Consider the following 13037-nt stretch of genomic DNA (forward strand, 5'->3'; position numbering starts at 1 on the left):
AATTAGGGCCAAGAGTGAACTAGTAGGTTAAGTTTGGAATCAGAGGTTCTGGATTTTTATCCCCTAAAAATGAAGTGGAGGTTCCCAGTATCATTCTTGGAAACAGCTTCAGTAGGCTGGGAATGGTCAATTCATAGTAGGACTAGGAGCTAGATGCAGGATCAGAAGTCACCTCCTAAAAGCTGGGGTTCTGGGGGTTGGGTAAGTCACCAACCTGGAAGTGGGGGTCAGTATCACTCTCCCCAATTTGCTGCAACAGCTCCCCACTGGCCTGGCCCACGTTCCCAGCTGCTTGCAGCAGGTTCTGACGGGGCTGTGGAGGGCGAACACCAGTCAGAAGCTGCCCAGTCCCTGCCCACAAGCCCGAGGGTCCTATGCCCATGGGTCCCACACTTCATCTGGTGGCTGGGACTGCCCCCCTTTCCTTGGGCTCGAACCCTCTGTCCTCCCTAGTGCCATCCCCGTGGCCCCTGACCTCAGCACTGGCGGGCTGGGCACTGCGCAGCAGTTCGGACACTGCCCCCGCCAGGCCCTTCGCTGCCTGCAGCAGGGGACGGCCACTGCCGCCTTCATCCTCCAGCAGGGCAGCAAGCAGCTTCACGCCACGGGACATCTCCGTCAGGTTGGAGGAGATGGTGGTGACTGCACAGCCCACTGCGGTGTAGTCTGTCTCTGCAGGGTCCCCTGAGGGGAGGAGGAGGAGAGGAGTGTGTGTGAGGCACGGGGCAGACTAGACGACAGACTGGGAAGAGGACAATCACGGGCAGTTAGTCACACACACACCCTGAGAAACACACACAGTCCCTTCCATGAGTCAAGTGGAAGTCCAAGCCAGTCACACTTGCGTCTGCACATGCTTGCCCTCCCTCGATCCCACCACACATGTGACCTCGGCGTCCAGCCCACCTGCCGTCAGGTTCACCACGGAGGCAGTCCCAGCTGTGATGGCATCTACCTGGGAGTGGATCTCATGCTTCGATTCATCCATCTTGTTCTTCCGCCAGGCCTTAGAGGCCTGAAAGAAGGAGAAACAAACCTCAAGGTCTGCTGTTCTGGGGAACCCCAAAGGTGCTCCGTGGAGTCCCGGCTGCAGCACCGCTGCCCTCTCCTCCGTCCCACACTCACAGCATCCTGGCCCAGAGGGGGCAGAGTGTCAAAGTCATCCAGTGTGGCCTGAGCCGCCTGCACAGCCTGCATGCTGGAGTTGATGGTCCCAGTGAGTGCCTGCTGGGCTGAAGTCTACAGGAGAGGAGGAAGAGGGAACATTTGGAGGAAAGAGAAGGTAAAGGAGAACCTGAAGCTGGGGAGGGGAGAAAAAACAGGGACGGGGAAAAGCCTGCCTAACTTTTGGCCAGGCCCAACCGAGGGGAGAGGAGGCCTCCCCCGTGGTGGCAGTGGGGGCACTCTTACCAATGGAGGCATGTGTCCTCGGTGCATCTGGCCACTGGTGATCTGTTGCTGGGCAGGTGGCATGCTGCCCATCTGGAAATTCTCAGGACCAGAGGCTCCGGAGCGCATGATGGCAGGCAGGGCCACCGAGCCATGCTCCACTTTCCCCACCCGGTTATACTGCTGCTGAAGGACTGTCGACCTAGAGAGGGGACACACTGAGGAGCACCCTGGTCTTCTTCCTCTCACCCCCTCCTACCAGCTCTTCCACCTTCGCAGGTCCTAGGGTCTTGTGGGGAGAGGGTCTGAGGTCTCATTACAGCCTTCGACTCGTTGGAGAACCATTCTGAGGGTTCCGCACCTCCCAACAGTCTTTGGAGGCAAGGCTCGCTTTCCCCGCCCCTGAATGGTGAGATCAGCCCTGTTCCCTTCGTACTTTTTGGGGGACACCGAATCCTCTAGCATAGTAGACTCCTCGTCTCCTTCCAGCCCAAAGTGGTCTTTGCTTTTTTTCTGTAGAAAGGAAAAAAGAACAAGAGTGAGGGAAAGGCAGCCTCTTCTTTCCCCGATCAGCTGTTTTCCAGGACCTGGGTCCCCATTTCTGAAGGACTAGCTTGGGGAGCAGGGGAGGAAAGAGAGAGCGGGCAGGGGTGTAGGCAGTGTTCACCTTCTTAAGGATGATATCGATGTACCCGGCAATGAGCTGAGCGATCTGCTCGCCCTCTGTTGTCTGAACTGAGTAGTAGCCGTCTTGGTAGTCCCCAAAGTCCTAGGGTGACAAGATGGCAGCTTAGAGGAAAAGCTTAAATCTATGCAGGATGGAAAAGAGCACAATGGGAGTCCCAAGGTTGAGATGATGAGGGTTTCTTCCCATGCCAACAGCCCTCTAGGGCACACCCACCTCATCCTGTTCCTCTATTTTTATCCATCTCCTATTTCTGTATTTCCCTCCTTGGAGAGAAATATTTTATTTCTGAGGAGTGGTCTTTATACTACACATGCCATTTGGGAAATCTCTTTACAGGGTAATAAAATTAGGAGGACACTAACATTTTCCATTCAATGGCCACGCTCGAAGGTTGGCACCAGTATTGAAAAGGGAAAACCAGCATTTACTAATTTCTGTCTTTGGGGCACTTCACCAAGTTGGTATCGGCTTTAATGCACAACACCAAAACATACAGCCAGAGGGGACAACTATAGGGTGTAGTTGCTGCTGAAACAGGGGAGGCATGTTTTCCTGTTACCTTTTTCCTCCCTCTCCTCAAGTTTCCTGTGACCTCAGCTTAATGTTTACAGTTTTGTTCTGTTGATTTTAAAGAAAAAGTTTCACTTAAGCATTACTCAGGTCTCCAGGATTCTCCTCCACTCTAACCTCCATGACCCTGCAACAGTTCCAAAGTTCTCCCTGTTTTCTGGAGTCCCATTGTGCACCTGCCCGAGGGAGGTGCAGAGACCTCTGCGGCTGCCCCTTCTCCAACAATTCCAAGCACTTTCCCTCTGAGGCCCCAGGCTCACCAGGGTGAAGCTCTTGGGAGAGGCAGCCCAGCGTTTGATGTTGGTGAGGTTCCATTCCTGGATCACCTCTTTGGTCTTCTCATCCACTCGCATCACACACTCTTTAGTGATGCCCAGCAGCCTGGGCACCAGCTTGTTCTTTCCTTTCATCTTTTCCTGTGAGGCAGAAGTTAGCACTGGTGTTATAGGTCAGAGGTCAAATGAGAAGTAAATGGTCAAAGCAGATCAAGACCACAAGGGGGTGCTGAGGTGGGCAGGGGCACTCACTAAACAAGGGTGTCCATGGTGGGCCCATGACACAGCTACTCCAGGGAAAGGGAAGGGGGGAAAGGACAGAGTAGGGAGGGAAGTGGTGGTGAACTGACAATGGGCAACTTGCAACTTTTCACAAGGCAGAGAAGTGCACTCTCAGGGAATGCTAGGAAATGTGACAGAGGCCAGGGCTAGCCTTTCAGATAGGAAAGAGTAGAAGTGGAAATAAGGGCAGTAAGAAGGGTCTGTAACGCACCTTAACCAGGAAGAAGGAGACTCCATATGTTTTGAGAGAACGGGCTAGCTTCACGTATCGTACCTTGGCCTCAATCTCACTCATCTGCCCACAATTCTTGTGTGCCTTAGAGCATGAAATGAGGACAGATTTAGTAAAATATGGGGAGGATAATATCAGAGACAAGGAGTTTGGGTGGGATGTTAACTATAACTGAAAAGCATTATGGGGACACAGGAAAAGTTAGGCAGTGCAGGGTATGAGAAACGAGAGGGTGAGGAGCTGGGGGCTGATGAAGGCTCTGCGAAAGCAAAGGTTCAAGGGATACCGTTAAGGGACTTCAGACATTCTGGAAACGTGAATGGACAGCTGGGAAGTACAAGGTCAAATAGAAAGCCTTTTGGGCTGAATATCCATATCCAGAGTGGGAATAACACCTTACATTTGTACAGACATATTTTTCACCGTAACTCCAGATATACTATCTCATTTTAATCTCCTATCAACCAGAGGCAGGGCAGGTGCTGTTACTCGGTGTTAGAGGTCAGTGAAAGAAAACAATACTGAATCCCATGGCAAACGCGGCGATGGAGCTGTGACTAGAAGCCCAGGTCTTCCACTTTCTTGGCACAGGAGGTGGGAGAACAGCTTGGCGGGTGGAAACCAAGCGGAGGCAAAGTGGAGGCAGGCAGGAAGGGGCGGGGTCCGTCTAGTCAGGAGGATTAATCAGCACAGCCCCCAGGTCATCCCGGACACTCCCCCTGCCCCAATTCACCTGGAAGATCTTCCGCTCTCCCTTCTGCTTCACGTACTCCTTGGGCAGGAAGTCCTTCAGGCTGCACCAGAAAAGGGAGGGTCAGCGTGGAGTACACAGCAGCAGGGGCACACGGGCCTGGGGGCGAGGAAATGTCTAGCACAGTGTTATCTTCGGGGAGAAGGGAGACTCTGAGGGAACAGGGTCTGAATTGTCCCTGAAATAGAGGTGATGGCACTAGCTCGTGAATGCAGCCTGTGTCTCTCACTACAGGGAAGGGGACTGAGGGAGCTGGAGTTGGAGGCTCGGTCCCTGAGGGGAAGAGGGTCGGGAGCATGACTTCAGGGAACCAGGAGCAGTGAAAGCTCACTAGAAGGATGACTGTGACTGTGGGAAGCGGAGAAAGCCACGCCGAACTCTATGTTCCGAGAAATACCAGGGGATTAAGACTTGAGACTTCCTAAATCTAATGCTCCCACTGGGTAAAAATGTACGCTATTTCCCTCTGGCTACTGCAGTAAAATTCTTCAGAGAATCTCAAAAACATTATACGCTTGCTTCAGATGCAGGTAGCAGGGGCAGAGCTTTGAACTATTTTATATCCCACATGGGGCCGGTAGGGGGATAAATGGCTGATGGAAGCTAAAAAGGTACCCGTGTGAGTCAAACCCTGGTGCCTCAGGAAGGGAAAGGAGGTGAGAAGGCCTGGGGTGGAGAAAGGACTGCTGGGATCACAAAGGCAGGCAGTCCTGGGCCTGGAGGGGCTGTGAGCTGTGAGTCACTCACTCGAGGAAGCCAGCCTTGTGCTTCTGCTCATTGTGGGACCCAAACTGGATCTGACACTGGAAGCCAGCGAAGTCACAGGCCTTGTCAAAGGAGACGGGGTGGGAGCCATTCAGGATATCGTCTCGTGCCTGGAGAACACAGGGAAAGGAGGCAAATGTGTGTTGGCAAAGCGATGCCGCTCACCGTGCCCTCTTCCTACCTCCACGACCCCAGGCAAGGCCTCTGCACACCTGCACATAGAGAAGGTTCAGCTGCACAGGGTCCCGGGAGTCCACGTTCTGGTCTGAGTAGAAGAACTTCCTCCGCAGCAGAAGCGTCTCGTTCTCCTCCACGCCCTGTTCCCTCAGGGTGCGGCCATGATCTAGCCAGTTCACTGGGACACAGAGAGTCTGCTCAGTTCCGAGCCTCCACGGCTCCTGTGCTGCCTGGTTTCTGGCTTTTCATTTGTTCATTTCTTCATTTCCTACCTTCTCTCACTACTAGGTTAAATTATATGAGTGTAGGACTTTGTTTTATTACTGATGCACCCCCAGTGTCTAAAACAGTGCCTTACAAAAGCAGGTATTCAGGAAATAATGAGAAAATGGCTGCCCCCTGCCTCCCTGACCATTTCCAGTGCCCTCTTTTTTCCACTTCTGCTTACACTCGTCATCAGTGTGCAATTTCTGCTTTAGTTTCTCCATCTTCTTTTCGTCTCGCAGCAGGGTCTTGTCTTTTCGTAAGGTGCCCGTCACCTCCTCCTTTTTCTCTTCCATCAGCTCTCGGACCAGAGAATATTCATCATGGTTGGTGATACCTGGGGGTAGGGGGAGGGATTGGTACCAGCATCTTCTGCCAGAGCCGGGGCCTCCCTGCCTGAGCCCTCAGCCGCGCCGAGACCCCTTACCAATGCGGGCACAGATAGTCATAAGCATGTCGGTGACAGTCTTAGAGTCATCCACCATGATGGTCTTCACAGTTCCGTCTAGCATGCGGATCTTCAGGGGTCTCTGTTTCTTCCTGTACTCCATGGTGTCCTGTTGGGGCAGGAATAGGAAGTGGGGGCCCACTTTAAGCTATACTTCCTTTTAACGGGGCCAGAGCAGGGAAAGGAGATTACTAAAAGACTGCAATGGCTCGCTCAAAGGCAGACTATTATGACTGCCTGGAATAGAAAGCACAGGAGGGGTCGGGACAACAGATGCGGGTACTAAAAATAGGAGGTGGAACCTGGAAGTTATCGAAAGAGAATGTCGGTGGTCCTTGGTGAAGTGACACTCACCCCATTTCGGAGCATGTAGTAATCCAGAGCTTTCCCAGCCTCCAGCCATATGCCCTTTTTGGGGTCATCATCTGACAGAAACAGCCCAAAGTCGCTGGCTAAAGGAGAGGACAGATCAGCTCAGACTTGTGAGGACCCCACATGACTGGATGGCTGCACCACTGCCCTTAACTATTTCCCCAGTGACTCTGGGCAGAAAGGGGAGGGCGGGAACCAACAGACCTGAGGTATGAGCAGCCTTGGGGGACAACAGGCTCATCCCTAACAGAAGGAATTGGAGGCTCCCGCCCCGGCCACATGGGTAATCAGACTCACGAGAGCCAGCTGGGGCCTCTGGGATACGTTCACGGATGATGCGACAAGCGTCATACACCATGGTGGACGGCTCAAACTGCATCGTCTTCACCACATTCCCAATGCTGATCTTCAGTGAAAGTGCAACCATGGTGGCAGCTTCTGCTCTCCAGCCTGGCTCCACCTGGCCCGCGGCATCAGGGCATTAGCACACCTGCGCTGGAGGGCAGGGAGTCCCCCACAGGGAGCCCCCCACAGGGAGCCCCAGGGAGGGGCGCTTTTGAAAGGGACTCCCCAAAGCAGACAGTAATGAAGTCATTTTTGCTTGATTTAATAATTTTGAAGAGTGAAAGATTGGCTACATTGAAAGGACCAGTCCTAACCATCTAAGACATATGAAGGAGAGGCCGGCGTGCAAGAGCAGGTCTGAAATTCAATGTCACCTGGGGACAGTGCCCTGTCCTCAGCACTGGAATCTGTGCCTCCCTTCTTTCTTTCTTCCAACTGTCTCTTCTCTTGCCCCTGCTCCTTTTCCAGCCCAGACTCTGCCTTGTTTTTATCTTTTCCTGGTTCAGTCTTTCTCTCTGTCCCCGACTAAATCCTGCTGGTTTTTCCCTGCCTGCGAGTTTCAGAGCTCTGTCCTGACCCACCACTTGACCTTCCCTCTCACAGCTTCAGCTTCCTTCTCTACAAAATTGTCATTAGACAATTCCCAAGGGCTTTGAAGCCTGCAAACACTAACTAGCTGGTCTAGCAGGGAAACCAAACCCTGGCTGTGCAAGCTATCCGGGCCTGCTCCTGCCCCAACTTTCCTCTAACCTGAGAGGCTGGGGGCCTCCCCAAGGGGCTTGGGCCCCACATCTGCCTTCCCTGGCAGTCAAACTAGAATTGTGACCCTCTAATCCAGAGAGATCTCAGAAATTATCTAGTCAACTCTTCCATTTTGTAGAAGGGGAGTCAGACCCTGGGGAAGATGGGGCATGAGGGGCGGGTAGTTTCAAGGCAGGTCTGAGAAAGAGCCTGGTCCTCCTAACTCAGTCTGCTCCTAAGTAATCAGATACTCCCAACTCCTCCTACACTTGCTCCTCTTCAGTGAGTCCTTCTCAGACTCTGCCTTCCACCTCAGCTGCCTCCTGTGCTGGTATTTTTAGAGCCGCACACAGGATACTAGTCCTAACCTGCCCTCCCCTGCCCTCCTGGCACCACCTCTTACTGGGCTGGAGGAGCCACTGGAAGTGGCAGGTGGCTCACAGCGCAAAAGAGGACAAGTCTGCCTGGCAGCTGATGATGTGACCCAGCTCTGTAAGGGGATTGGTGCTTCTTAACTAAGAGAGTGAGCACATTCAGGAGGCCCATTCCCCACCAGGCAAACTGCTAGCGCCAAGGAGAAAAGCAGGACTGGGGGGAGGTTGGAAGCAGAAGTGCTGGCATACAGAAGACAGTTGAGAACCAGGGAAGTTGCGAAGGGGTATGATTTGGCGGGGTGGGTAAAGAGGTCGCAAAGGATGGGGTGAGAGGAACGGAAGATCTAGGTAGGGACAGGAGACAGGAGGCAGATGTGGGAAGGGTCTGGATCAGGACCAGATGGACCATTTTTGACCTCAACAGTCCAGAGTCTCAACAGAGAGAAACCACAGCACACTATCTTTACTCCCCAACAAGAGAGGACCCCCACAGTGTCCTCACTTCTAGCTCTCTGCCTACCTCCCCATTTCTTGGGCCCTTCTCCCAGCAGTTGGACAGACCTGGAGGTGGGGTGTCTGGAGGGCTGGAGCGAAGCTGGAGGAGTCGAAGGAGCTGAGGGCAGGACTGGGAGGACCCCGCACCCTACGCTGAAATCGCACATCTCCCCCACTTCCTCCGGACACATGGACACCCCCTTCTTCCTCAAGTACGGAAACTCCTGGTGAGACCCCGATAAAGGAGTTGAGTCATGCCCACCCTTACTCTTGGCCTGGCTCTAAGTGTACGCCCACCCAGCTACAGGAGGGCGAGTGAGAAAAGTGACCTGAGGGTGACGAGGGCGTAGAACAAGGTCCCTGGAAGTACAGGGAGAAGCTATCCCGGTCCTACTCTGGCCTGAGTTTTGTGGCCCTTTCCAGCCCTTTCCATGCTTTACGGAGCGGCAGCAACAGCCCCTTCACCATGTCCCCCTCCCAGGGAACTCCTCCTCCCTCAAGACATTCCTGAGATACATTCCAGAGGAGTTGGGCAATTGGTGGGGGGTGGGGGAAAGGAGGACAGGAGGTCAGATCCCAGCAAGGAATGGAATGTACGGGTATTGGGGGTAAGGAATTTGGGGCCCATGGACAATGCAGTCAGAGCAGGTACCCACAAAGGGAGATGCACAAAGACAGGGAGTTTCTAGAGAGGGACCAAGGGAGAGAGAAAGCTGCACACAGAGTCAGAATGGAAGAGGGTTGGGGGAATCACACTCAGTCTGTTACCAAATTTGGCCTCCGAGTCCGCAAACACGAGGAGGAGGGGTGGTGAGGGTTGTGGGTGAGACTGACATATCCGGCCTTGAGTTTGCTGGAGGCTCATTTAGGGTTGGACTGGGCGGCAGGAGGTCTGGACCTGACCTTCCCCCAACACAGCCCCTGCTCACCTACACCCTTAACCAGGCCTATTCCTCCCCACCCCACGCACCCCAGCCTCTGCAGAGCGCTTTTCCACAAAGCTACGTACGTTGCCTCTAAAGGCATGTTATCGCAGGCACGCAGCCCCTGCCCAGATCCCCCCACAACCACGTTATCATGCCCCAAAGACTTCAGCACACGGGCACAGCCTCCCACAAACACGTTGCTGTCCGCAAGTGCAGCAGTCACCCTTGCATAGGCACTTCCCCTCCATCCGTCCAGCACGCATTTTGGAAGACCCATTGTGGGGAAGGGCCTGGGACAAACTCGCAGTGACTGGGAACCGAGGGTAAGCCCTACTTAGCCTTTGACCTCAAGGGGCTTCCAGTCAGCTAAGTGGATCAGTTAAAAACAGAATTATACCAGAGGGCAGGATGTGGTAAGAGCCAAGAGTTAGGTGGTCAGGGGAGGACCCCTTCAGGTAAAGGAAAAGAGACCAAAAAGTCTCCATGAAAAGTGTCCTTTGAAGCTAGGATTAAATATAAAGCTAGTAAATAAGTATAAAAAATAATAGCGATCTATCTTTTTATTAACTATGTGTCCATTGTTTTGTATACATAATTTCATTTAATCCTTACAACAACCCTGCAAGGTAGGTATCATTACTTCCATTTTTACAGGTTATAAAACTGAGGTTCAAAGAAAGTAAACACTCGTTCAAAATACTTGTCCAAAGTCACATAGCTAAGTTGTGAAGTCAGGATCCGAAGCCAGGTCTCTCTGACTCCAAAGCCCAAGGTCTCCACCACACCAGCCAGAGATGAGTCGGGGTAGCATTCCAGGCAGAGACAATAGCATAAGCAAAGGTGGATAAGCAGGAAATCACGGAGGAGCATTGAGGGAAGTGAGCAGACAGGCTGGCTGAAGCACAGGGTACCTGCAAGGGAGCAGTGATGGGGAAGTCAGGGTTAGGATAAAAAAAAAAGGCAAGGGAGGACTAGAGAGAAGTATGAGGGATTTTCACCTACTAGAGCGTAACAAGAGGCCAAAGGAGGTGGTGAGTAGAGAAGGGACAGAACCAGAACCGGATTCTAGGAAAATAACTGATAATTATCTTAGGGATTAGTTAGAAAGACACTGCATTAGCACAAGTGAAAGGAAATAAACTAGAGATAGAATAGTGGAGAGAAGGATGTTACTCATTAGGACTTTAAAGAGTAGAACTGACAGGATCTGATGACAGTCTGTCCTACCAACCATCAGGGACCAGGACCTCAAATCAGGCCGTGGTTCCATAGCTTCTTATCATTGGCAGCCACCAAGTGGCTGGGGCAGCTTGAGTTTAGGTAAAAAATTGGGAATGGGAAAAGGAAGGATTGGGTTGAACTGGGAATATGACGATGAGGCTGTGGTTAGGGAATGTGGTTAGTCTGTGGGGAAAAGGGGGCGGGGATGTGCTTAGTACCAGGTAGTGACGGAGGAAATGAGGTTAGTGTACTGTGTCTCATGGGCACTAGATTTATTGGTGTGATCACTTTTTAAGGTATATAAATGCCCAAACATTATGTCACAACAGCTGAAATTAATATAATGTCGTATGTTAACTGTAATTTAAAAAAGTAAAATGGCCCTGGCTGGTGTAGCTCAGTGCATTGAGCACGGGCTGTGAAACAAAGGGTCGCAGGTCTGATTTCCAGTCAGGGCACATGCCTGGGTTGTGAGCCAGGTCCCCAATGGGGGCCACACGAGAGGCAACCACACATTGATGTTTCTCTCCCTCTCTTCCTCCCCCTCTCTAAAAATAAATAAATAAAAATCTTTAAAAAACCCCACTACATATTTAAAAAAAGAAGTAAAATGCATGTACATACCTCCTCATATTAAAAAACAAAAGGAGGAATGGGTTAGTGACTGTATTGGGCTGGAAATGGGGAAGACAAGGCTTACGGAAAGGCTGGGGAGGGTGGCAGTGGGAAAACAATGTGTGTAAGTAGCCACTGGCTCAGGCTGGGAGAAGGGGAAGAATGACATGTGGACAGTGGCTAAGACAAGGAATGATGAAGTGAGGTCAGAGGCAAGGTCAGGCTACAGGAGGCTGAGAAGAGATGGGCCTGTGGTCATTGCTAAATGAGGCTGGGGACAGGGGAAAGTGAAGGGACACTAGGCAAAGCTGTGGTTGTAGGAGTAGGGGGCAGGGGATGCAGCCAGTGAGTGCCTGGGTCATACTGAGTAGGAGACAGTGCTACGGTCAGTGCCAGGGTCAGGCTGGGAGTGAAATGGGGGTGTGGTCAGTGGCCTGGCTGGGCGTGGGATCTGCAAGACCCAGTTTCCTCTTTGGGTCTCATTTCCTCTTTTCTCTTTGGGGAGTGGGGGAAGGGGATCTACAAGTGGACCAAGAAATTAGAAAGGCTTAGAATCAGGGATGGCCCACAGCAGGGTTACTTGCCAGTTGTGTTGGGCTGTGAGTGGGGTATTCAAGAGATGACTAAAAGGCATGCAGGTAAATGAGTGGGTAAAGATGGTGGGAAAGGTACAAAACGATGTGAAAGCTCAGACTGGGTGAGGGTAAACTAAGGTAGGATGTGCAGAGTAAGGGGTGGGAAGGGAGGGAGAAGTGAGGCTAGGAACGGATGGTAAGATGAACTGGGAGAGGGCAAGAGAAGTATTCTGTAAGGGGATACACAGGAAGGTTGTGACTGACATGCAGGGCCAAGGATGCAAGTTGGAGAGGAAGGCTTAGTATCTGGGGAATGAGGAGATGGGAGGCAGTGGGGCTGAACTTTCAGAGGACTCAGTTATCCTTTTCTCCCTTGGCAACAGTGTTTCCTTGGTCTATTTCCCGCTCAGTTGCCGGTCCCCTCTTCCCTATGCAGTCCTCCATTTATGACTGAGTAAGCTTTGTATGCTTCCTGGGTCCCTGTCCCTTTCCCACCTCCTACCATGTAAACAACATAGTCCAGAAACCCCTGCCCCTCAACTTGGTGGCCACTGGAAGAGTTCTGGACTTCAAGAGTAGAATAAAAAAGCTGGAAACCCAGATGCCTGCAATTCCAGCTGAAGTCCAGAGCCATGACCTGAAATTTGTCATTTATTCTGGGTCAAAAAAGCCCCTGAGACTACACAGGAATGAGACCTCCTGCAAAACACGGGCATCCAGCTATCATCATTCTCTTACATTTTACCTGCCTGAGGTCAACTACCCTCGCCTCAACCACAATCTCTAGAACCACCCTTAATTCCTAACGTTAACCTTGACCCTAACTTGTTTCCTGTTTCCTAATATTGCCTTAGACATTCATCCCTTCCCTGACTCACCCCTTCACTCTTCAGTCCTAATACTGACTATGCCACGGTTCTCAGTTTCTAAAACTCAATTTCTAATCTAATTCCTGTTGTTGACCCTGATCTCTAACTTTGACTTATGTAGGCCATCCTAGAAAACAGAATAATGACCTGACTCACACTAATAACTCTAAGTCTTAACCGTGTCTCTATAATTTCTAAAGCTAATCTTGAATCCCAAAGTCACTCAAAGCTTTCCTACCCACATACCCCCTATCAGCAAATCTCAAAACTGATCCCCGCCCTGCACCTCACTGCCACCCCACTCCTCACCCTCCCCAAAACCTATACGAGACAGAGGACTGCTCCCAGGAAGGCCCTGGCACCAGCAAAAGGGTCTACTTTAACTGTGAGCCCAAGCCGAGATGGACAGACATTGAAATCTCTCCAACACCTGAAACAGGAGGCGCAGGAAAGTCCGGGGACCCACCCGCCCGCCTCCCGGGCCTGGCCTCGCAGCCACACCCTAAGGCTCCCGATCGCCGGGTCCGACCTACCTGCGCAGCCCTGCTAGTGCCCCGCCCGCCGGCCCGTTAGCCGGCTAGTTCTCCCGGTGGCTCTCGGGATCCGGCCTCGCCCTCCCTTCGGCGACACTCGGCCACTTCCGTCCCCGGAACTTCCCCCCAC

General features: G+C 52.2%; 1 protein-coding gene across 2 annotated transcripts in view; it reads right to left on the reverse strand.

The window, feature by feature from the left end:
* TLN1 (talin 1) overlaps window positions 1-13030 on the reverse strand; it is a 31347-nt gene extending 18317 nt beyond the window's left edge. For both annotated transcript variants that reach the window (XM_037036204.1, XM_037036203.1), the window contains exons 1-17: window positions 12908-13030; window positions 6511-6673; window positions 6196-6293; window positions 5821-5950; window positions 5578-5730; window positions 5165-5307; window positions 4935-5062; window positions 4170-4230; window positions 3416-3520; window positions 2908-3063; window positions 2057-2158; window positions 1826-1902; window positions 1411-1591; window positions 1126-1239; window positions 907-1015; window positions 476-684; window positions 215-313 (exon numbers count right to left, since the gene is read on the reverse strand). In XM_037036204.1, coding sequence (XP_036892099.1) covers window positions 215-313; window positions 476-684; window positions 907-1015; window positions 1126-1239; window positions 1411-1591; window positions 1826-1902; window positions 2057-2158; window positions 2908-3063; window positions 3416-3520; window positions 4170-4230; window positions 4935-5062; window positions 5165-5307; window positions 5578-5730; window positions 5821-5950; window positions 6196-6293; window positions 6511-6640 — 1995 coding nt within the window. In that variant the 5' untranslated portion in view covers window positions 6641-6673; window positions 12908-13030. The remainder of the gene's footprint in view (window positions 1-214; window positions 314-475; window positions 685-906; window positions 1016-1125; window positions 1240-1410; window positions 1592-1825; window positions 1903-2056; window positions 2159-2907; window positions 3064-3415; window positions 3521-4169; window positions 4231-4934; window positions 5063-5164; window positions 5308-5577; window positions 5731-5820; window positions 5951-6195; window positions 6294-6510; window positions 6674-12907) is intronic.
* Between the last annotated feature and the right edge of the window lie 7 nt (window positions 13031-13037).

Source organism: Sturnira hondurensis, unplaced genomic scaffold, assembly GCF_014824575.4.
Source record: "Sturnira hondurensis isolate 20B ecotype Veracruz unplaced genomic scaffold, ASM1482457v3 Scaffold0022566, whole genome shotgun sequence".
NCBI lineage: Eukaryota > Metazoa > Chordata > Mammalia > Chiroptera > Phyllostomidae > Sturnira > Sturnira hondurensis.